General features: G+C 37.7%; 1 protein-coding gene across 2 annotated transcripts; it reads right to left on the bottom strand.

Annotated features, from left to right (window-relative positions):
* Nucleotides 1-11,964: 11,964 nt before the first annotated feature.
* On the bottom strand, nucleotides 11,965-22,989 carry LOC104110215 (subtilisin-like protease SBT2.5). Of its 2 annotated transcripts, none has more exons than XM_009619665.4 (11): nucleotides 22,793-22,989; nucleotides 21,756-21,980; nucleotides 19,990-20,134; nucleotides 19,499-19,893; nucleotides 17,967-18,062; nucleotides 17,793-17,865; nucleotides 17,169-17,454; nucleotides 16,058-16,383; nucleotides 14,953-15,220; nucleotides 14,220-14,501; nucleotides 11,965-12,748 (listed from the first exon to the last, which is right to left on the bottom strand). In XM_009619665.4, exons 2-11 carry the CDS (start codon nucleotides 21,929-21,931, stop codon nucleotides 12,342-12,344), a joined length of 2,454 nt encoding a protein of 817 aa, XP_009617960.1. In that variant the 5' UTR covers nucleotides 21,932-21,980; nucleotides 22,793-22,989; the 3' UTR covers nucleotides 11,965-12,341. The 2 variants fall into 2 exon arrangements, with proteins under 2 accessions (XP_009617960.1, XP_009617961.1); XM_009619666.4 differs by lacking the exon at nucleotides 22,793-22,989 and adding an exon at nucleotides 22,527-22,677.
* Nucleotides 22,990-24,076: the final 1,087 nt, after the last annotated feature.

Here is a 24,076-nt window from a genome sequence, read left to right as displayed (position 1 = left end):
CTGTATCGATCCGCAAGACTCTACTAAACCTGCTTGTGACACATAACACCTATGAACCTAGAGCTCTGATACCTACTTGTCACGACCCCAAATTCCCTCCGTAGGAAGTCGTCATGGCACCTAGTCTCTAAGACTAAGTAAGCCTATCAATGCGGAATAATAATAAATATCTGAAATAAATAAACTACAATTCAAATAATTACAACTCCCAAAAATCGGTAGAAATAAGTCAAATGCTTCTAAGAATTTATCCTCAATGTCTCTATATATATCAAGGTTTAAAGAAAATAAAGAAGCAACATGATAATGATAGAAGGGGACTCCGGAGTCTGCGGACGCTGGCAGATATACCTCGAAGTCTCCGTACACAGGTAATTCACTGATGTCTGTGATGGTATGATGTACCTGGATCTGCACAAAAAGATGTGCAGAAGCGTAGTATGAGTACACCACAGCGGTACCCAGTAAGTGTCAAGCCTAACCTCGGTAGAGTAGTGACGAGGTCAGGTTAGGCCCTACTGAAAAAATAAATAATGGCATGGTAAAATGTTTATCGATATAATAAGATAAAATAACAATAGAAATGAGTCAAGTAGTATGTCACCATTTAATTACACCAAATAATGGCAATTAATACCCGGTGGAAACAAAACAGAATTATTTTCAACTTAAAGAAAATCACAACAATAATCAAAGGCAACTGCGTCCAAAAGTCAATATCAATAAGGGCACTCCCGAGGTACCGCCTCGTAGTCCCAAATCCTAAATAAATTCACAATATCTCATTTTCTTATATCACCGCGGGAGCCTTCACAATATATTTTAAATAAATTATTTTTTCCGAAATAGCATCCCGCGTTTTAGCCATCCTTATCACACCGCATGACTTCTAGTAGATTTCCATACTAGTCACACGTATCAAGCCACCCTTATCTCACTGCATGCGTTTCAACACCCAAACCTTATACCACCGCATGCGTATCAATATCACAATATATCACAATTTGCACCTCAAGTGCACAAATATTTTAATTTGCCAAAATAAATCAACAACAATATTTTTCCATAATAAAGATCTCACTACCCTACCAAAATAAATCAACAATAATATTTTTCTACAAATAAGAGCTCACGGCTCCATCACAATGAGTACGAAAATCTTACAAAAATTTTCAAGAATAAATAATTTAATAAAATAATATTTCAAAGTCTTTAATACATTGCTTAAATACCAAATTTAAAAATATCAAATACTTCATATTAATAATATTTAATTTAAATAAAATCAACCTTCAAATAATGTACATAATAAAAGAAACCAAGTTCCAACTAAACATGTAAAACAATTTGCGGGAAAAGGTCAAGCAATTTAAATTATAAACATGTAAATCAATGATGAAGAATATAACAAGGTAAAAATGCTTAATTAATATGCAACAGTGATCTACACCATTTAAAGACAAAATCTTCCTCATTTAGCCCGTTTATACACTCGTCACCTCATGTACACGACTTTCAACTTAAATCACCAATTAATTGTTAAAACCAGTGATGGATTCAGATAATCTAACCAAGATTGAGTTAAGAACACTTACCCTGATGTTTTCTCTAAAAATCTCCCAAAAATCGCCTCAATCCGAGCTCCAAATCGTTAAAATCAGAACTTAAACATTCTGCCGAGTGATTTCTTCTACGCGATCGCGAAGCTCAAGTTTTTATTGCCCAAAAATAACTCTACGCGATCGCGGAAAATCCCACGTAATTGCGAAGCACAGTCTCCGCAAGCCTACGCGATCGCGAGCCTTCTCACGCGATCGCGAAGCATTAAGCGCGTGGCCCAGCTTCTACCTCGTTACTCTATGCGAACGCGATCTTAGCCACGCGTTCGCATAGCACAGCTTGCCAAACCTACGCAATCGCGGACTCGCCCACGTGATCGCATAACACAAAATTTCAGCTTCCCAATTAACCCTACGTGATCGCATACCTTCTCACGCAATCGCGTAGAAGGAAACCAGAACCTGCAAAAACCAGAACTTCAGCTATCAAGCCTAGTCCAAAAATGATCCGTTAAGCATCTGAAACTCACCCGAGCCCCTCGGTACCTCAACCAAATATACCAACAGTACTAATACATCATACGAACTTAGTCGAGTTCTCAAATCACATCCAATAACACTAAAAACACGGATCACACATAGATTCAAGCCTAATGAACTTTGAAACTTTCAATTTCTACAAACGACATCGGAACCTATCAAATCAAGTCTGATTGACCTCAAATTTTGAACGCAAGTAATAAATGACATAATGGAGCTATGAAAATTTTCGAAACTGGATTCTGACCTCGATATCAAAAAGTCAACTCCCCGGTCAAACTTCCAAACTTAAATTCCTATTTTAGCCATTTCAAGCCTAATTCAAATTCCGAACCAAGTGTTCCGATTTCAACCCGAACACTTCCAAATTCCGAACTAACCATCCCCGCAAGTCATAAATTTATAAAAGCACAAACAAGAAGTTTTATTTAGGGTAACAGAGTTCTAAAAGTCAAAATGACTGGTTGGGTCAATACATTCTTCACCTCTTAAACAAACGTTCGTCCTCGAACGGGTTTAGAATTATACCTGGAGTGGTGAAAAGATGAGGATAACAGTTGCGCATCTCATGCTCGGTCTCCCAAGTCGCCTCCTCGACCGGATGACCCCTCCAATGAACCTTCACGGAAGCAATTTTCTTTAACCTCAACTTTCGAACCTGCCTGTCCAAAATAACCATTGGTTCCTCAACATAAGATAGATCCTTGTCCAACTAAAATAAAGTCTAACACATGAGATGGATCACCGTGATACTTCCGAAGCATAGAAACATGGAATACCGGATGAACTGCAGAGAGACTAGGTGGTAGTGCAAGTCTGTAAGCCACATCTCCAACTCTTTCAAGAATCTCAAAAGGCCCAATATACATAGGGCTCAACTTGCCCTTCTTCCCGAACTTCATCATATCCTTCATAGGCGAAATCCGGAGCAGGACCCGCTCACCAACCATGAATGCAACATCACGAACCTTTCAATTTGCATAACTCTTTTGTCTAGATTGGGTTGTACGAATCGATCCTGAATCAATTTAACCTTTTCCAAGGCATCCTGAACCAAGTATGTACCCAATAGCCTAGCCTCGCCCGGTTCGAACCAACCCACTGGAGACCGGCACCTCATACCATACAAGGCCTCATACGGAGCCATCTGAATGCTCGACTGATAACTGTTATTGTAAGCAAACTCCGCAAGTTGTAAGAACTGATTCCAAGCACCCCCAAAATCTATCACACGCGCACGAAGCATATCCTCTAGCATCTGAATAGTGCGTCCGGACTGCCCGTCCGTCTGAGGGTGAAATGTTATACTCAACTCTACCCGAGTACCCAACTCACGTTATACTGCCCTCCAGAACCGTGATGTAAACTGCGTACCCCAGTCAGAGATGATAGATACTGGTACGCCGTGAAGTCTGACAATCTCGCGAATATAGATTCGAGCCAACTGCTCGGAAGAGTAGGTAGTCACCATAGGAACGAAATGAGCTGACTTGGTCAACCTATCCACAATCGCCCAAACTGCATCGAACTTCCTCTGAGTCCGTGGGAGCCCAACAACGAAATCCATAGTGATCCACTCCCATTTCCATTCTTGAATCTCTAACTTCTGAAGCAATCCACCCGGTCGATGATGCTCATATTTCACTTGTTGACAATTTAGACACCGAGCTATATACTTCACTATGTCTTTCTTCATCCGTCTCCACCAATAATGCTGTCTCAAGTCCTTATACATCTTTGCAACACCCGGATGAATAGAGTACTGCGAATTATGAGCCTCTTGGAGAATAAACTCACGCAAACCATCTACATTAGGCAACATAGCTTGCCCTGCATCTATAATACATCGTCATTTCCAATAGTGACTTCCTTTGCATCACCGTGCTAAACTTTATCCTTAAGGACAAGCAGATGGGTGTCATCGTACTAACACTCTCTGATACGATCATAAAGAGAAGACTGAGAAACCACACAAGCCAAAACTCGGCTCGGCTCGGAAATATCCAGCCTGACAAACTGGTTGGCCAAGGCCTGAACATCCAAGGCTAAATGTCTCTCTGCTACCGATAAATATGCTAAGCTGCCCAAACTCTCCGCCTTATGACTCAAGGCATCGGCCACTACATTGGCCCTCCCGGGATGATAGAGAATGGTGATATTATAATCCTTAAGCAAATCCAACTATCTCCGCTGCCGCAAATTAAGATCCTTCTGTTTAAACAGATGTTGTAGACTCCGGTGATCGGTGTAGACCTCACAATGGACACCGTATAAATAATGCCGTCAAATCTTTAAAGCATGAACAATAGTTGCTAACTCAAGGTCGTGTACCGGATAATTCTTCTCATGTACCTTTAATTGTCTGGACGCGTAGGCAATCACCCTACCGTCTTACATCAACACTGCACCGAGGCCAATACGCGACATGTCACAATACACAGTATAAGACATTGAACTTGTAGGTAATACCAATAATGGGGTTGTAGTCAAAGTTGTCTTGAGCTTTTGGAAGCTCTCCTCACATTCCTCGCTCCACCTGAACGGAGCACCCTTCTGGGTTAATTTGGTCATAGATGCAACAATACAAGATAAACCCTCTACAAATCGGTAACAATACCATGCCAAACCAAGGAAACTCCAGTTCTCCGTAGCTGAGGACGGTCTGGACCAACTCTGCACTACCTCAATCTTATTCGGATCTACTTTGATCCCCTCGCACGAAACTATATGGCCCAAAAATCCTACTGAATCAAGCCATAATTCACACTTTGAAAATTTTGCATATAACTATTTTCTCTCTAAGTCCGAAGCATGGTCCTCAGGTGTTGTTCATGATCTTCCCGACTCCAGGAATACACTAGAATGTCGTCAATAAACACAATGACGAAAGAATCAAGATAGTGTTGAAATACACTATTCATTAAGTGCATAAATGTTGCGGTGGCATTGGTTAGCCCGAATGACATTACAAGGAACTCATAATGACCATACCGAGTCCTAAAAGCAGTTTTGGGCTTTCTAGCTCCCGAATCTTCAACTGATGATAGCCTAACGCAAGTCAATTTTAGAAAATACTCTGGCACCCTGAAGTTGATCAAATAGGTCATCAATACGTGGCAATGGATACCTGTTCTTCACTATAACCTTGTTCAGCTAGCAGTAATCAATACACATCCGCATAGAACCATCCTTCTTATTTACAAATAAGACAGGAGCACCTCAAGGCGATACACTGGGTCGAATGAATCCCTTATCAAGCAATTCGTGTAACTGTTCTTTTAATTCTTTTAACTCTGTTGGGGCCATACGATATGGTGGAATAAAAATGGGCTGAGTGCCCGATAACAAATCAATATCAAAGTCAATATCCCTGTCGGGTGGCATACCCAGAAGATCCGCTAGAAATACATCAGGAAAACCCCTTACTACAGGAACTGACTCTACGGTAGGAGTATCAATACTAACATCTCTCACATAGGCCAGGTACGCATCACACCCCTTCTCAACCATTCATTGAGCTTTAAGAAATGAAACAACCCTGCTAGGAACATGATCCGAGGTACCTCTCCACTCTAGCCACGATAGACCTGGCATAGCCAGCGTCAGCGTCTTGGCGTAATAATTAAGAATAGCGTGATAGGGCGACAACCAGTCCATGCCCAAAATAATATCAAAATCCACCATACTGAGCAATAATAAATTAGCTCTGGTCTAAAAACCACTGATAACAATTAAACACGACCGATACAAGTGGTCCACAATAATAGATTCACCCACAGGTGTAGATACATAAACAAAAGAACTCAAGGAATCACGTGATACGCCCAAATACGGGACAAAATAAGATGACACATAAGAATAAGTGGAGCCTGGATCAAATAAGACTGATGCATCTCTATGACATACCAGAATAATACTTGTGATAACAGAATCAGATACAACAACCTCTGTCCTAGCAGGAAGGGCATACTATATGGAATGGCCTCTCCCTCTAGGGCGACCTCTACCTGTCCGACCTCCACCTCTAGCTGGTTGTGCAGGTGGAGTAGCAACTAGTGCAGTAATCATGGCCTGAGAAGCCTGAGAGCCATGTGGAATAGGTGGGGCCTAAGAAATATATGGAGGTGCACCCCTCCTAAATCTGGGGCAATCTCCCGTAATATGACGAGTGTCACCACACTCAAAACAAGCCCTCGGAGGACGTCACTTATGGACTGGCTCGGGCCTGATCGACTAGACTGCCCGCTGAAAGCACCCCGTACAGGAGGTACAGTAGACACTGGCGGCGCATAATATAGAACTCGAAGTCTGGGAGTAGCCGGAATACCACTGGAAGCTGGAAGTGTTGAATGAATAGGATGACTCACATAACCTATACCATGACGGGTAGCAACTGGGGCACGAGAATTATTATACGTGTCAGAATCTTGGGGTCTCTTAGCTTCCCTCTCTTCCCTTTCCCGAGTCCAAATACCTTCTAATCTCATAGCAATTGACACTATATGTTAGTATGTGATGTCCATCTCTAGCTCTCGGGCCATACTGAATCTGATACTAGGGTGGAGACCCTCAATAAATCTGTGAACCCGCTCTCGAACAGTAGCAACTAAGGCTGGTGCATGCCTAGCCAACTCACTAAATTGGACCGCATACTCTGACACGGTCATAGAACCCTGGCGCAGCTACTCAAACTTTGCGCGTTATGCATCTCTAAGACTCTGAGGAACATACTCCCTTAAGAACATATCTGAAAATTGAGTCCAAGTGAGTGAAGATGCCTCAACGGGACTATCCAACTCATATGCCCGCCACCACTGGTAGGCTACTCCTCTAAACTGGAATGCCGTAAAAGAAACCCCACTGAAATCCACAATACCCATAGTACGAAGGATACAGTAACATTCCTCCAGAAAACCCTAAGCATCCTCTGAAGCTAAACCGCTGAAAGTGGGAGTATGGTACTTCTTGTACCTCTCAAGCCTGAGTTGTTCCCCCTCTGAAACTGATGTCCTAATCTCAGGCCGAACTGGGACAACTGGCTATACTGGTATAACCTCTAGGTCATGGTCAACTTGGGCCCGTGGCTCTAGAGTACGGGTGGCGGGAGTCTATGCTCCTCCCCCGGCCTGAGATGTGGCAAGAGCAAGTGGAATCAACCCTGCCTGAGCTAGAGTGCCAAACATGCTCAAAACCTAGGCAAGAGTATCCTGGAGTGCAGGAGTAGTAACAGGCGTCTCAGGTGCCTGTTCTCCAACTGAAGCTACTGGTGGCTCTGATGCAGCAGCTCGTGCAGGTGCTCTGGCTGCACCACGTGATCTTTCTCGACCTCTGGCTCGGCCTCTGCCCCGACCCCGACCTCTTGCGGCTCCAACAGGGGGCGCGGGTGTCTGATCATCGGATCCAGTTGTGCGTGTCCTCGCTATGTGTGAGAGAATAGAAGGATAATGGTTTAGAACTTAGAATTCAACAATTGCGCATGATAAGGAATCAAAGAAGTGAATATTTTCCTAACAGTTCCATATCCTCCTGAAAATAAGTACAGAAGTATCTGTATCGATCCGCAAGACTCTACTAAACCTGCTTGTGACACATAACACCTATGAACCTAGAGCTCTGATACCTACTTATCACGACCCTAAATTCCCTCCGTAGGAAATCGTCATGGCACCTAGTCTCTAAGACTAGGTAAGCCTATCAATGCGGAATAATAATAAATATTTGAAATAAATAAACTACAATTCAAATAATTACAACTTTCAAAAATCGGTAGAAATAAGTCACAAGCTTCTAAGAATTTATCCTCAATGTCTCTATATATATATCAAGGTTTAAAGAAAATAAAGAAGCAACATGATAATGATAGAAGGGGACTCCGGAGTCTGCAGACGCTGGCAGATATACCTCGAAGTCTCCGTACACAGGTAACTCACTGATGTCTAGGCTGGCATGATATACCTGGATCTGCACAAAAAGATGTGCAGAAGCGTAGTATGAGTACACCACAGCGGTACCCAGTAAGTGTCAAGCCTAACCTCGGTAGAGTAGTGACGAGGTCAGGTCAGGCCCTACTGAAAAAATAAATAATGGTATGGTAAAATATTTATCGATATAATAAGATAAAATAACAATGAAAATGAGTCAAGTAATATGTCACCATTTAATTACACCAAATAATGGCAATTAATACCACGTGAAAACAAAACAGAATTCTTTTCAACTTAAAGAAAATCACAACGATAATCAAAGGCAACTGCGTTCAAAAGTCAATATCAATAAGGGCACTCCCGAGGTACCGCCTCGTAGTCCCAAATCATAAATAAATTCACAATATCTCATTTCCTTATATCACCGCGGGAGTCTTCACAATATATTTTAAAGAAATTATTTTTTCCGAAATAGCATCCCGCGTTTTAGCCATCCTTATCACACCGCATGACTTCTAGTAGATTTCCCTACTAGTCACACGTATCAAGCCACCCTTATCTCACCGCATGCGTTTCAACACTCAAACCTTATACCACCGCATGCGTATCAATATCACAATTTGCACCTCAAGTGCCCAAATATTTTAATTTGCCAAAATAAATCAATAATAATATTTTTCATAATAAAGAGCTCACGGCTCATGCCAAAATAAATCAACAATAATATTTTTCCACAAATAAGAGCTCACGGCTTCATCACAATGAGTATGAAAATCTTACAAAAATATTTAAGAATAAATAATTCAACAAAATAATATTTCAAAATCTTTAATATGCTTAAATACCAAGTTTAAAATGTCAAATACTTCATATTAATAATATTTAATTTAAAGAAAATCAACCTTCAAATAATGCACATAATAAAAGAAACCAAGTTTCAACTAAACAGGTAAAATAATTTGTACGAAAAGGTCAAGCAGTTTAAATTATAAACATTTAAATCAATGATGAAGAATATAACAAGGTAAAATTACTTAATTAATATGCAATAGTGATCTACACAATTTAAAGATAAAATCTTCCACATTTAGCCCGTGTACACACTCTTTACCTCGTGTACACGACTTTCAACTTAAATTACCAATTAATTGTTAAAAACAATGATGAATTCGGGTAATCTAACCAAGATTGAGTTAAGAACACTTACCCCGATGTTTTCTCTGAAAATCTCCCAAAAATCGCCTCAATCCGAGCTCCAAATCGTTAAAATCAGAACTTAAACATTATGCCGAGTGATTTCTTCTACGCGATCGTGAAGAACAAGTTTTTATTGCCCAAAAATAACTCTACGCGATCGCGAAAAATCCCACGCGATCGCGAAGCACAGTCTCCGCAAGCCTATGTGATCGCGAGCCTTCTCACGCGATCACGAAGCATTAAGCGCGTGGCCTAGCTTCTGCCTCGTTACTCTACGCGAACGCGATCTTAGCCACGCGTTCGCATAGCATAGCTTGCCAAACCTACGCGATCGCGGACTCGCCCACGCGATCGCATAGTACAAAATTTCAGCTGTCCAATTAACCCTACGCGATCGCATACCTTCTCACGCGATCGCGTAGAAGGAAACCAGAACCTGTAAAGACCAGAACTTTAGCTATCAAGCCAAGTCCAAAAATGATCTGCTAAGCATCCAAAACTCACCCGAGCCCCTCGGGACCTCAACCAAATATACCAACAAGTCCTAATACATCATACGAACTTAGTCGAGTCCTCAAATCACATCCAATAACATTAAAAATACGAATCACACATCAAATAAAATCAAGTCCGATTGACCTCAAATTTTGCACGCAAGTCATAAATGACATAACAGAGCTATGAAAATTTTCGGAACTGGATTCCGACTCCGATATCAAAAAGTCAACTCTCCGGTCAAACTTCCAAACTTAAATTTCTATTTTAGCCATTTCAAGCCTAATTTAACTATGGACTTCCAAATAAAATTTTGAACTCACTCCTAAGTCTAAAATCACCATACGGAGCTGTTGGAATCATCAAAATTCTATTCCGAGGTCGTTTTCTCAAAATGTTGACCGAAGTCAAAAGTAGCATTTTAAGGCCAACTTAAGGAACCAAGTATTCTGATTTCAACCCGAACACTTCCAAATCCCGAACCAACCATTCCCGCAAGTCATAAATTTATAAAAGCACATACGGGGAGTTTTATTTAGAGGAACGGGGTTCTAAAAGTCAAAATGACCGGTTGGGTCATTACACAGAGGGTAACTTTAAACAATTTTCGATAGTAAAGAGGCATTCTTTACCCTTTTTCCGTATATTTTAATACTGTCAACCAAACGATGCATTAGTTATTCAGCGATAACTTTTCTCTTATATGAAATTTTTATTCTAGAATTAGGCATTCTAAACCATGACCAAACATCCCGCAAATCGTGATCTTATAGACATAATGGATAATAGTGTGGATAATTCTTTTAAGGGAAGAGTTTTATGACCAAGGGGGTATTGGTGTAATTGAGATGAGAGAGACTGAAAGTATCTACTAAAGAATTGATGATAATAAACAAATTCAAGATTGAGAATGGAGTTTGCTTATTTAGTAGAAGCAGATACAGAATGTAAGTGCAAGTATCAGATAATTCTATTCACTACAATTTAGGCAGATAGAAAGAAATCACCTAATATTTTTTGACTCCGCTGTGTTTTGAACTTGAAACCTCATGATTTTCAACCCATTTTATTTATCACTAGGCCACACCCTTGAATACCAAATGACATATGTAAAGGAAGCAGGATTGGACAAATTGGCCACAATATACACAGTTGTGGCCATCATCATGCTAAAGAATATAGAAGTAGAATCACATTCAAAGGAATGCATCACTAGGTTGTCTGTCATTTTTTTTCCTTTTAGACGTTCTAAAATTTATTGGCTTTACATCAAATATACCTGCTAATGGCTGAGTACATATTTTACTCTAATTTCTTTCGGTACATCAGAAATGCATTTTGTAAGAAGATAGGTATGTATCCAGCCAAAAGTTGCAACATAACCATTCGATCAGTTTGTGTATTTTGGTCTTCAGCATTATTTCATTCAGTTCAAGGGGATCGATTGTTTCTGAAAGCGAACTATCATGCCAAAGTAAAGTCCAGCCACTTGTCACCAATGTACCAACATTTGTTAATATAGAGAACACAAAAAGGAAAAGCAAGAACTACAAAAGAATAGTAGACTAGTTGCGCCAAGGTTTTGTTTAGTGGTAATAGCATAATGCATGATATATGAGTTAGGTGCACGTTACAAGTTCGGACTCTACCGCGAACAATACCATGTATTTAAGTGGAGATAGGTATTTGCAATAAATTTTCGTAGGAAAATAAAACTGCAATTACAAATAACTATAAAGAAAAAAGGATGTTATTGATAAACATTGCGGGTTACAACTCTGTTTATCCCTTGATTCTTTTCTCCGATTTATTATCTATAATTCGAGGACCTTAGCGGCGTATTTCTCGAACATAGGATGATATGCATCTCCTTGATGTATTTGATGATCAAGAAGCATATAGCAACACTCCATTTGGATCTTGAATGATGTTAGAACTTTGAGCAAGACATATTCTCTAATGAATATTCCATAAATTTTTATGAAATTTCGAGATCGTATATGTGATCTCTTTGTGCACTATGGGATTGCTTAGATCGTAGCCACCAAGTAACCTTAATAGACTCCTAATATTTCAAGAGTCGTCTTGAAAAATTTCAGTGTCTACAATAGGTATAGGGACGAACCCATTTTTCATCAGATTTCGAATCGGGCGCGAGCTAACTCTCAAGGATTTCAAGGGGGGAAAAAATAGCAGATTAAGAGACTAGAGTTCAATTACCAAGCCAACTCAGATGACAAGATACTTCCTAGTGGCAAATAATTAAATGCAATAAATTGGAAGCTTTGATTAGCTTATACAAGAGAAGTCAAAAATACAGTAGGGAAGATACAAACCTACCTACCTTCCCTTTTCTAACTCTTAAAAAGGCTTGAGGGCCTATATGCATACATACTAGAAGGGGGATAAAAGGCATTCCCACCAAGTTACAACACAGAATTAGCAAAACTTAAGATGGGAAGAAACTACCTTCTCCCCTCATACTACTTAACCTTTACATAATTTTCACTTCACACCTTATATATTTGGAGAAACCACATCTAACCATATGCATCTTATTCTCACAGATCCAAAGAATATATAGCAAACGAGATATTTCAACTTTGGATAAAGCAAACGCCAGTGCCTATCGATCATAACCTGCAGCTACAACAGGGATCCTGACTTTGTGCCCTCTGCTACCTTTCAGTAAAACCTCTCCGAAACTGTACGCTCCTGTTACTGATCGGACAGTGAGTGTTACTGTGAATTTCCTCGACGCGCCATGCCTTAAAGTCATTGCAGGAGGATTAGTTTCAATAGCAATTTCTGGAGCCATTCTTGCTGTTATAACATAAGTTTCTTCCTCGGCAACATTTATTACTGTGCGTGTGACAGTTCGAGTTCCCACAAGATGTGAAACTGCAATTGAGGGTGAGTTGAAATTTGATGGGTGACCAAGGGTGTAGTTGCATGGGGAATGCGTGAAGTTCTTTATCTCGTGAGGATCAATTCCAGGCACAGTGCACAAGAACCCCAAATAATCTTGGTAACCTAAAATCAATCAAGCAAAAGTTAAAGCTATTCCTAACACATTGAAAACTCTATTATCAAGAGTCAGAATGGAGCTCAGAAACAATGTTTGCATTTGGTATTTAACCCCATATAATGTTAAATATAGAGCTCCAAAATTTTTGGATAAAGAACTTCTATGTTTTATAAACCAAAAGCAATATCATAACTCTCGCAAGTACAAAGCCAGAATACCATCTTCCATCATACTAGTACAAGTTTTTTTATTTCATCTGTCCAATATAGGTATCTTAAAGGCAGGTTTGGCCACTAAAATTTCTTATAATATGTACTGTTCTTGAATTCTCGTTCTCTTTTAGGGGAAGATGTTTAGATAATGCCATAGAGAAGACAAGAGGTACATATCAACCTACATAAGAATCATTGCTAGTCAACATAAAGACGAAAATACATCGCCGAAATGTCAAGTTAGACTTCAACAAACTAAATATAATGTTAAACGAGAGACAATATCTTGAATGGCTTGGTGGTTTTTCACGAAGTCTAGAGTGGAAAAATTATCATAACTCAAAAAGTAAATGAGAGAACAGTCATGATTATGGGTGTTTTTGGTATTACGGAAAATGTGTTCCGTGGAAAATGTTTTCTTGGAAAACAAGAAGTAATCTTACTCATTTTCCGGTGTTTGGTACGCAAATTAAATTTCTCAAGAGTATTCGTAAATAATTTAGATACAATAAACATGAAGCCATGAACTTTCGAACCAACAACCTTCCGAACCCACAAATTCCATAAACTTCCGAACCGCTAAACTTTTGAACCCGTAAACTCTATAATTTCTAAACCCGCAAACTTCCAAACACATAAACCTCCGAACTCATAACTTTGGGACTCGTAAAATTTTGAATCTGTAAACTGAAAAAATATAAAATAAAATAAAAAATTGCCGCGCGGGAAAGGGAGTGGGTGGTGCAGAAAAACGAAAAAACAGAAAATTGAAAATACAAAAAAAAAATTGCGAGGGGTTGGGGTAGGTGGGTGGTGCAGGAAAACGAAAAAACAGAAAACAAAAAAAAAACTTTTTGGAGAGAGGAGGTAGGAGAGGTGGGGTAGGGGAGAGAAGGGGGTTGGAGTTAGATGCGAGGGTAGGTGTAGTTTTTGGAAAATGCTTTCAACTTTTTCTAGGGAAAATGTGATATCTAGGAAAACATTTTCCAAACTATTTTGTGCAACCAAACATTGGAAATTTGGGAAAACCAAGTATTATTCCAAATTCAAAAGGGAACAAGATTGGAGAGAAGAAAATTTAGCAACTAGACTATACAAGTCAAATATATCAAAAGCAATTAGTCAAACAGGACCCCCAGCTTTAGTAATCGTTAAAGGCAGTAACTGTTACAAATTAGCAACAGGATTATCTTAGTAGTATTTAAATCTGGTTAGACACACTAAGCTATATCAAAAGGAGAGGGAAAAGAGAAGAGAAGATAACCTGCATTAAAAATGAGTCCAGGATCCAGAGCTGCTCTAGGATTAACATGTCCACTTCCATAGTCAAACGGAGTAGCTGGAACGAGTGTCAAGGACTCAGATCCAGAATACTGTTGCGCTTGAAGTGGTCTCTCTGCTCTATCAATAGTCGATGAAGTTGTCATTAACGCAGATTTAATAGCAGCAGGGTTCCAATGAGGGTGGTGCTGCTTGATGAGCGCAGCTATTCCTGCTATATGGGGTGCTGCCATGCTAGTTCCAGAGATCAATGCAAATCCTTCACCTGCTTCAAGTAAATTTTTTTAAGTACCATGTAATACACTTTTACCATGGTTGACTTATGTCTCTTGCCCATAGCTTTTCTTTACCACTATCACTTAAAATCGTTTTATCGTTTTAGTTTGAACTTGAAGCCAACCAAATGGACATAAATGATAAAATCTCTTGGTTTCAGATTATATTTGAAGTCCTAAGCAAGTGGAGCATCAAATTCAGGATTCAAGGCATCTATTATATTTCAAAATGGATAAAAAGGCTCCAAGAAGCCACAAAAAAAACTGACGGTTCATTGTTTGTGGCTAAGTCAACAATAGGCTTGGAATTTTAAAAAATGACTTTTTTAAACATATAAATCTACCATCTAATTCTCCTTTAAAATGGTACAACCATCTAGCAGGAAAAGCACAAACATTTAAATTCATTTACCTATAAACAATAATATGACGGATACATACCACAAAAGTTGGCTTCATCTGTCCCGTTCGGAGCCCAGGCAGCCCAAATAAGAGAACCGGGAGCAAGTATATCTGGTTTCAGGAGATCGGCATCTTGAAAGCTGTAATCTTTGATATTAGGTCCTCTAGCAGAGAAGATAGCTACTTGAGGTGCAGACTTGTGGAGTATTGGCCGCAACCCATTTCCAATGCTACCTGTTGACTTAAAGCTCTTAACTCGTCCAGTCCAATCTCTTGAAGTGGTGATATTGTAATAATCTACAAGCTCCTGAAAATAGAGATGAGCATACAAGTTTAACTAACATAAGCAAAATGAGAGACTTCTACTTATGCATTCTAATCGAAAGAGCATTTTTAATGTGACCGACAAGTTGAACCAAACACTGATTTATGTCATCAGAAGGGACAGCAATCACGTTTTTTCCTTCGGATCCTATATATAAAAAAAGACCAGTTATAATTTTTCTCAATATGTGTGATTCTATTCGGCTAAGTGGTAGGGACACAAAGATCAGGGTTGTGTTGGACAGACACACATAAATCATACATCACACAAGCAGGAAACAGAACTACCATTTTCTGGACATGATATTTTACATAACCGAGAAAAGATTATTTACCAAGATATGTTTATTTTACTACATGATTCCTAGCTCTTGAAACGAACTAGAATATTTTCTTAATCTTTATTGTCACATCCAGAAACTACGTCAATATATATGATGTTGGATATATAGGACCTTCTGTTTCCTTCTTCTCTTTTTAAGTTCATATTCTAAACCAGGAGACTTGTGGCACCTAGACACTAGAACTTTTGTTGACGTCTTACTGGTATTGGTTCAAATGTGCCTCTAAAACACATCCTAAATTTAGTGTCCGTGCTTCTTAGTATTACCTTTCTACCTTTTCAGAAAAAGCAATTACTTCTCCATTAAAGAACCTATCATGGCCAAAATATGCAACTTAGAATAATTTTTCACATAAAATTGTCTATTGCAAGAAACAAGAAGCCTAAAGGAGACAAAAAACTATTAATTTCCTACTCAAAGCTCCAAGACAATATTAATGACACCAATAAAAGAGTACAGAGCGTGCTGATACTTGCCATTGACTTGGAAGCATCTGTTATGAGAATTCCAGGAATACTAACAGGAACAGGGTCAAACTTTGTTCCTGGTGAAGCATTTTCTACAGCAAGAACAAAGCCAGCTGCACCAAGAGCCTTTGCTGTTTCAGCGACTTTTTTAATCGAGGCCGTGCCAACTACGAAATTGAAAGAATAGCCACAAAGAAGGATGTTTCCCTCCACCAAATTCTTGTTTAAAACTTCTGGCCTTTGACAGTCGGCAGGACTGTACTTCGTAACCGAAGAATCCAAAAGAACATCATTAGCTGCTACCATGGTGAATGTCCGGTTTGGATGTGTAGAAGCTGTAAAAAACCAAGAAGTTTGCTTAGTAGTGGCAGAGATTTAAAACACCAAAACTAAGTCTACATCTCATCATAAGTATCTGATTATTCCCTTCATTTCTTCACTTTCTTTGATTTGTTCAGTCCAGTTTAGTCCGGTTCAGTTCATTACACTATTTTGGGGGATGTGAAGTTACAAAAGCCGTTGAACTTTGTGAAGCCAGACGGAGATGAGGGAACGAGTGAGGATATAACATGACGTCAGCAAGTTTGATGTTACACAATACCAATGACATGGCAATTGAGGACATGGAAAAAACATCATGGCATGAAGTCATGAGCGACAAAACAAATTCTATAGGGTGGATTACAAGGAAATGATGCCAGCTACAGTAAAACTGACGCGGTAAGCTATTCTGCATGTGGCTGTTATAATGGATATGATACTTTATACATAAATTGATCATTACTCTGACAAGTTGATGAATGAAGGGCATTTTCAAACCAAAAAAAAAAAAAGAGATAGATTAATCATGGGCACTTATCCAGGAAATAATAAACAAAGAAGTACAAAAAGGAAAGAGAAAGAAAAATGACTCAAGGACACAATCATAAATTTCCTGTAACACCGAGCATGTTAAAGTTTCTGAATTAAACAGGGTTGAGAATCAGCCATTAGTAATTTAGGTAAAAACAAAAGGCCATGGTGTCTAAAAATGATTTAAACTTTCAGTGAACGGATGAGAGCCAGATCTACTGATTGACGGGAGTCAATTAGAGTATGTCAAAAGGCATAAAGCACTTACGTGATAACCCAATTCCAGGTAGGATTTTCCCATTTCCCAAGGTCAAATAATTCTTGTATCTACGATCATCAACTGCAGCAGCCACTGATACTATCCATGGACTATAAGACAACAAAGTTTTAGGGAAAGGACCTCCATTTCCAGCAGCCTGTGCAACAAATACACCGGCTTTCACAGCTGAAAGAAGTGTAGCATCAAAAGGGTTCAAAAATGTTGTCTTTGTAGTTGCTGGTGGACTGTTTGGCCCCACAGAAAGATTAAGTATGTCCACACCATCACGAACAGCCTGTAATAGAAATACTCTTTTATCAAACAAAGCTATTTTGGATAAGTTACTCTTTTATTTTTTTACAGTGCAAAAGATGATGCTATAACTACAAGACCAATTCATTATCACATTTCAGCAAATTTTATTACTTCTTATTAAGACTTTCCAAACAAGAGTAAACTAATCACAACACTTCACCATGCCTCAGAAATACCTGCCAATACCAAGTTGGCTTCAGATTGATCGTAATACCTACGCTTGAAATTTCAGAGCCACTCAAATCCATATTGCAACAGTTTCTGTATTAAAGCTTACGTGCATATTTTTATCCATATTATCAATTTCCTTGGGCATACCTGTTCAATAGCAGCAACCACATCAGCAACAAACCCTCCAAATAGCCTGTACAGTGCCTTGTATACGGCAATTCTACAAAGAACAAGAATTTCAACTTTTGGACGACTTTCTAGTACTAAAGAGATGGGACAACAATATGATTGTCAAATCTTGGAAGAGTTATTGTAACTTACCTTGCACGAGGTGCCATACCACTTGCTCTTCCGAATTCAAATCCGTGCATCCTAACAGGAATCCCATTGTTTCCAGCAGCGATAGCTGCCGTATGGCTGACAAAAATAGCACTGACATCAGTCTGGGTACATATATAGTTAAAAGACAGCAGTGAAACTTATTAAAACGAAAAATATAGTCTATATGAGAAAAAGGTTTTGAAACAAAAAAATAACTCTGGGGAGATCACTTTTATGAAGCAGTTCACTTGCATTGAGGCATGTTCCAAAATGATGATGACATAAGAATGATTTCTCATTACGGTAGCTCTATTTATTGATGTTGCTAAAGAGAGGAAAAACTTGAACTTCTAGAAGATGACAATAATTTTATTGTTAGAAGTTATCACTAAGCCTATGTCATTTTGGTAATTTGACAAACAAAGTTACACTGGTGTAGTGTTCTCTTCTTCCGCCAAACCACCATCTGGAGATGACCCATTGCATCCACCTATGGGATTTGGAAGTTTCTTTTCTTTTCTTTTCTTTTTTGGATATGTAGACAGTAACTTTAGTGGTACCAGAAAAAATGAGATGTTCGCAAGAAGTTACAGCCAAAAGTATAGGAACATTACAAGTTGGAATTTTGGCATCTATTCCAAAATCTCTTTTCTTTTTGCTTCCTTGCTAGGTCATATACTCCACATTCCCCCAAGTAAATACCGCAAACACTAAGATCTGAAATGACATTGCTAAAGTGGAACTTTGAAATCATCATCCTGAATCATAACGCACATACATCCATCTAGCTGAGCTTCACCACGCCTTAACTTTTAGAGGAATACGGCAACCCTGTGCTCAACTGGTTCATTGGAACTATCATTTTGAGAAGGTGTATGGTCGTCAGCACTCGGCATTACCCTTATAAGAGGGTTACATTACTAGGAATCTCTCTATGAAGCACAGAATCATGAGAAAACCCTAAGGTGTTTAGTATAGTATCTCTTCAATTTGTTCAATTTCATAACTCTTATACCACCAATGGTTACTGCCAATTTGGTCCTACGTCAACTGTATATTGTTAGTGCACGTGGGTACTTAAGCATGGACATATATACCACCCAATTTCCTATCTTTCAATCTGATGATTCGCCTCTTATGTAAATAACATCCTTTACAAAATGCAAGAACTTCACATTCCTCTTAAAGAACAATCACTCACTGTTTCCTTACTTGGGGCAATGATGTCATAGCCTGACAGAACAAAAGTAAACTCGTCCAGGATCAAACACAATATTCCACATTAAAACATGACATCACACACTGAAGAATAAGAGTCCTGTTCTACAGACAACTGTACTTCTCAACTCCCACAAGTGCTATATTTCATTTAGCATGCGCAACTGCGTATCAATTTAGTCTACCAACAGAATGGAAATAGGAAAAAACCCTTAGTTATCAATTTAGTCTACCAACAGAATGGAAATAGGAAAAAACCCTTAGTTATCTTTAGAACATACTCAAGTTAACATCATAAATAAATGAGTTCAAACCTTCCGTGTCCATCACCGTCAAGAGGAGAATCATAATCCATTGTAGGATTAAATGCGCCAGCTGCTTTGGCAGCTTCTGCAAAATGTTGAGCACCAATAATCTTTCCATTACAATAGTCTTTCTTGGTGTTTGGATCAACTTCACATTTTCCTCTATATTTTGGAAGAGGTCCATAAGGTTCAGCATTGTGGCTTGAAAAACTTGGATGGTGCGGATAGATGCCAGAGTCCACAAAGCCAATTACAATATCCTCGCCTGCCCGGTCAAACCCACCACCAGTCGGCCATACTCCTGTAGGAAGCCCCAAAAACTGTGGCGTGTGAGTTGTAAGCCTCCTGACCTTCCAATCTCTCTCCACAGACTTCACACCAGGAGCTCGTCTGAGGATTTCTGCCTACTAATATATTCTTTATGTAAGACAATACAGATAGAAGAATAAACAAGAAATAGAAGGGGGAAAAAAGAGCCGTCTGAAAGAGCAGAATGTCACCTGCTCATGTGAAATGTGAGCTGCAAAGCCATTAATTAGATGATGGTAACTGTAGATTTTCTTGTAGGTCCCATGGTCAAATAGCAAAGCTAGAAGCATATCATGCTTCTTTTCCAGATGTTGGGCATAGGATGTAACCAATTCACTGAAAAAGCGTAATGAAAATAAGAGTAAGCATATATTTCACCATCACAGGCAGTCCTCGGCAAGAGAGAACTATAGGGTTGTGACATTCTAATATCCAATGAGAACAAAGCTTCTGCTAAAAACAGAGAACTCTTCATATGTTTGGTACGAAGGAAAACATTTTCCACGGAAATATTTCCTATGATGAATTTATTTTCTGGTTTTTGATTATCTGAAAACATTTTTGAAGGAGAATAGTTTCCATCAAATGAATTACCTCACTTATGGACAAAAGGCCTTTTTCTTTACAAATATCTGAACTTTTCCTCCTATTAATTGCTCCAACCAACACTTAGATATTTCTATCAATCTTTCAGGCTCAAAGTTTTCATCAGATTTTCAACGCAAAACACCACCCCATTGCTGAGACTATTATCAACCTTCAATAAATATTTCCACTCATTAACCAAACACTGGAAAACATTTTTTAAGAAAAAAAATTATTTTTGAGACAAAGATTTTCCTTCTTACCAAAAACATTTCCGCTATTCATCTTTTTCTTAAGTATGTCATAATATTACCTCACTTATGGGCAAAAGGCCTTTTTCTTTACAAATATCTGAACTTTTCCTCCTATTAATTGCTCCAACCAACACTTAGATATTTCTATCAATCTTTCAGGCTCAAAGTTTTCATCAGATTTTCAACGCAAAACACTACCCCATTGCTGAGACTATTATCAACCTTCAATAAATATTTTCCAGAAATATTTCCACTCATTAACCAAACACTGGAAAACATTTTTTAAGAAAAAAAATTATTTTTGAGACAAAGATTCTCCTTCTTACCAAAAACATTTCCGCTATTCATCTTTTTCTTAAGTATGTCATAATATTATTGTTTACAAGTGAGAATCATGGAAGGAAGTGAACATTGTACAAAATGCAAGGAGAATTGACCATTTATGGAAAAAAGAATCTCAATGCAACAACATTACAATGTCATACTGATTATATTGCCAAGTTGTACTAAGTCCAAAAATATCACATTACTGTCCCAACCAATTGTAACACCACTTTCTTTTCTAACATATACCTAAAACAGAAAGAGAAAATTAAATGATTGAAAATTTCACAGAATTTCCTATTTAAAGAGAAATATTAGCAAACCTATAAAAATTAATTAAAACTTAGCTTAGTTCAGAAACCAATTTCAAGAAAAATCCACTGACCAAAAAATGGCCATGCAGTCTCTCCTAGGTACTCTATTTCTTAGCTCAAAGCAAATGCATTTTGGATAAATGTAATTTATTTTACTTTTCTTTTTCCTTGAATGGGAAAGACAATGAAAAACTACTACTACATGTTAGTTACATCAGTATCGGTCATTAGCAAGAAAACAAATAAGCCATTAATCCAGCAACTTCCATAAGTACCTTCTGAAAAGAATACTTGGAATATCACTTAACAGCTTTACAAGATTATTTATTTGCTCATTTAGTATAAAAAGTCAGCAAAAAAATCCAAGTAGCCGCATAAACAGACTAATTAACTGTAGTTTTCACACTTCACCTGCCTAAAAGTATGGAGTTCAAACACCTAATGAAAAAAGTGAAATAAGAAAACGAGAACTAGTCATACCTAGTGGTATCAATTTTCTCATCAGACTCTGAAGCAGTGGCTTCAAAACCATCAATGTCGCCTTTATAACTTATAACAGGCTCTCCTTCAACTGTTACTATGTAGATTTCAGCCTTCCCAACATTCAAGATTCCCAATAACAATACAATAGCAAGGCCAAAACACATCCCTCTCATTTCAGCAGAGTCTCTTCAGACACCTCCAAATCCAAGATGCCTACAGTATCTGCTTCAATAATCCACACCAAAATCATTAAATATTCACCAACCACAAAAATCATAGCAAAAATACCAAAAGTAACATAACTATTCCAAAGTTTCACACAAACACATACAGTAGTACGTGTAATTTTGTAATTTACTAAGCCAAATACTGAGCCAACTAGTGTTAGTACTCTATGCATCATTTCTTGTACCCACCTAACAAAACACAAAGAGAAACTCATTCCAGCTCAAAAGACTCAAAGGGATTAATAACTGCATTTTTTTAAGGCAAATATTAAAAAAATATGTAGTACTTAATACAGAAAACCCCAGATGTACACTTGTGTTGTACCCTATGCATCACCGCTTGTACCCACCTCATAAAGCAAGCAAAACACAGCAGGAATTTTCTCCAGCTGAAGAAACTTAAAGGGTATTCACAATGATATAAGTAAATCCAAACATTCAAAAAATAATAAAAACTAAAAATACCCAGATGCCAAATTAGCTAAAGATAATGCAAATATTTTCATCTCTACATTCAAAACACAAGGAATTAAATTCTTACAAGTATATATTACACTAATAAGCTGATCCAAAAGCTTAAGCAAACCCCTTATTCCTCTACATTACTTGAAAAAATGTGTTTTAACTTAGAAGTGAAGTAGCTGAAGCAAATCAAGAAAAAAGCACTAAAGCTGAGATCTTTACTCAGAAATGATCCAAGAAAAGAATCAAATCAACAAATGCTAAATATGAACTAATTTTTAACCAGATAAAGCAAAGCTTAAGGGGAAAAAACAAAAGATAAAAATAGGAATAAGTATATTATACTTTTTAAGGGAAAAGCAGAGGCAGCATGAAAAATGCAAGTAAGGATCACAAAATAATTCAAGTTGAGATGTAAGCTGTAAGTTGCTTTTTCCTTGGAGGGTCTCTCTCACTCAAACAGAGTAAAGAGTAGGGAATGCTCAAAGCTATAGATACAGAGAGTTGTATGTTTTTGTAGAGAGAGAGAGAGAGAGAGAGAGTGATGTGTGAAAGGAGACAAGTGAAAATTAAACTAGTGGAATGCAGTGTGCAGGTAGTTAGGGTTCTTTTTCATTTTCAATTTTTCTGTTAATTTCCTTTTAGTTCTCTCGTTTTTTCCACCCTTGTATTAAAATTTAAAGGTTTTGCTAATCCGAATTCATATCATATACGCTATTAAAAAAGAATTCTTTTTATTCTTAAAGCTCGAACTCAATGATTAATAATGGAAGAATTTTATTCATCACATCATAACTTTCGGTACCAAAACAAATCACAAATTTTTATTTAATTTCAACTGATCCAACTAATTTAAATTTTCGTCACGTAAAGTATGTTGAGAGCAAAAGTTATGGTTAAATATAAAGAGATCTCATTGATATATCATATTCTTTGATGGAATGAACTACACACAAGTAGGATAGTCAAAATATCATATTTTTTGGATAAAAACTTGACATTTATTTTTTAATTTTTAAAAAAGTTTCTATGTAATTTTTAAATATTAATGTCGTATAATTCTCTTCTCTTCAACATATGTGAATTTTTACCAAGCATAATAGGTCTAAAATTCGAATAAAACAAAATGGTTGCATTAAGGAATACTATAAATCAATATAGTTGATCCCAATTAATTAATTTTAACTTAATTTCAATTTATGTGAGTTACACAATGTACAATTGATTTCAAATGGATGATGGTTGTAGCAAGTTGACAAACAATGTAATTATAATCTTACAAACTCTACTAAAAACAGATAATTTATATCAGTGACTCCAACTAATTCTGATTGCAACACAGTTTTTAAAATAGTTGACTGAAAGTCCCTATTACTTTTTGTATATATGATTTTATTATATTTGTTCTTTTTGTTTTATCTTTACTTTCCAATTAGTTTTTATATATTTGGACACTTTTCTATATGACTGTAGAAACGCGCTTAGACAAATCACCGAAAATGGAGGAGTCCATGAAATCATTATTAATGTTTAGTAATTTTTGTAATAATTACGACAGGGCCATCTTTCTTTTGTGAAATACGTATTACATTTTTTACCCATGAAAAGTTGAAAATGTTAATATTTGAA

Source organism: Nicotiana tomentosiformis, chromosome 11 (assembly GCF_000390325.3).
Source record: "Nicotiana tomentosiformis chromosome 11, ASM39032v3, whole genome shotgun sequence".
NCBI lineage: Eukaryota > Viridiplantae > Streptophyta > Magnoliopsida > Solanales > Solanaceae > Nicotiana > Nicotiana tomentosiformis.
The sequence above is the reverse complement of the archived record's forward strand: the minus strand, read 5'-3'. Positions and strand labels throughout refer to the sequence as shown.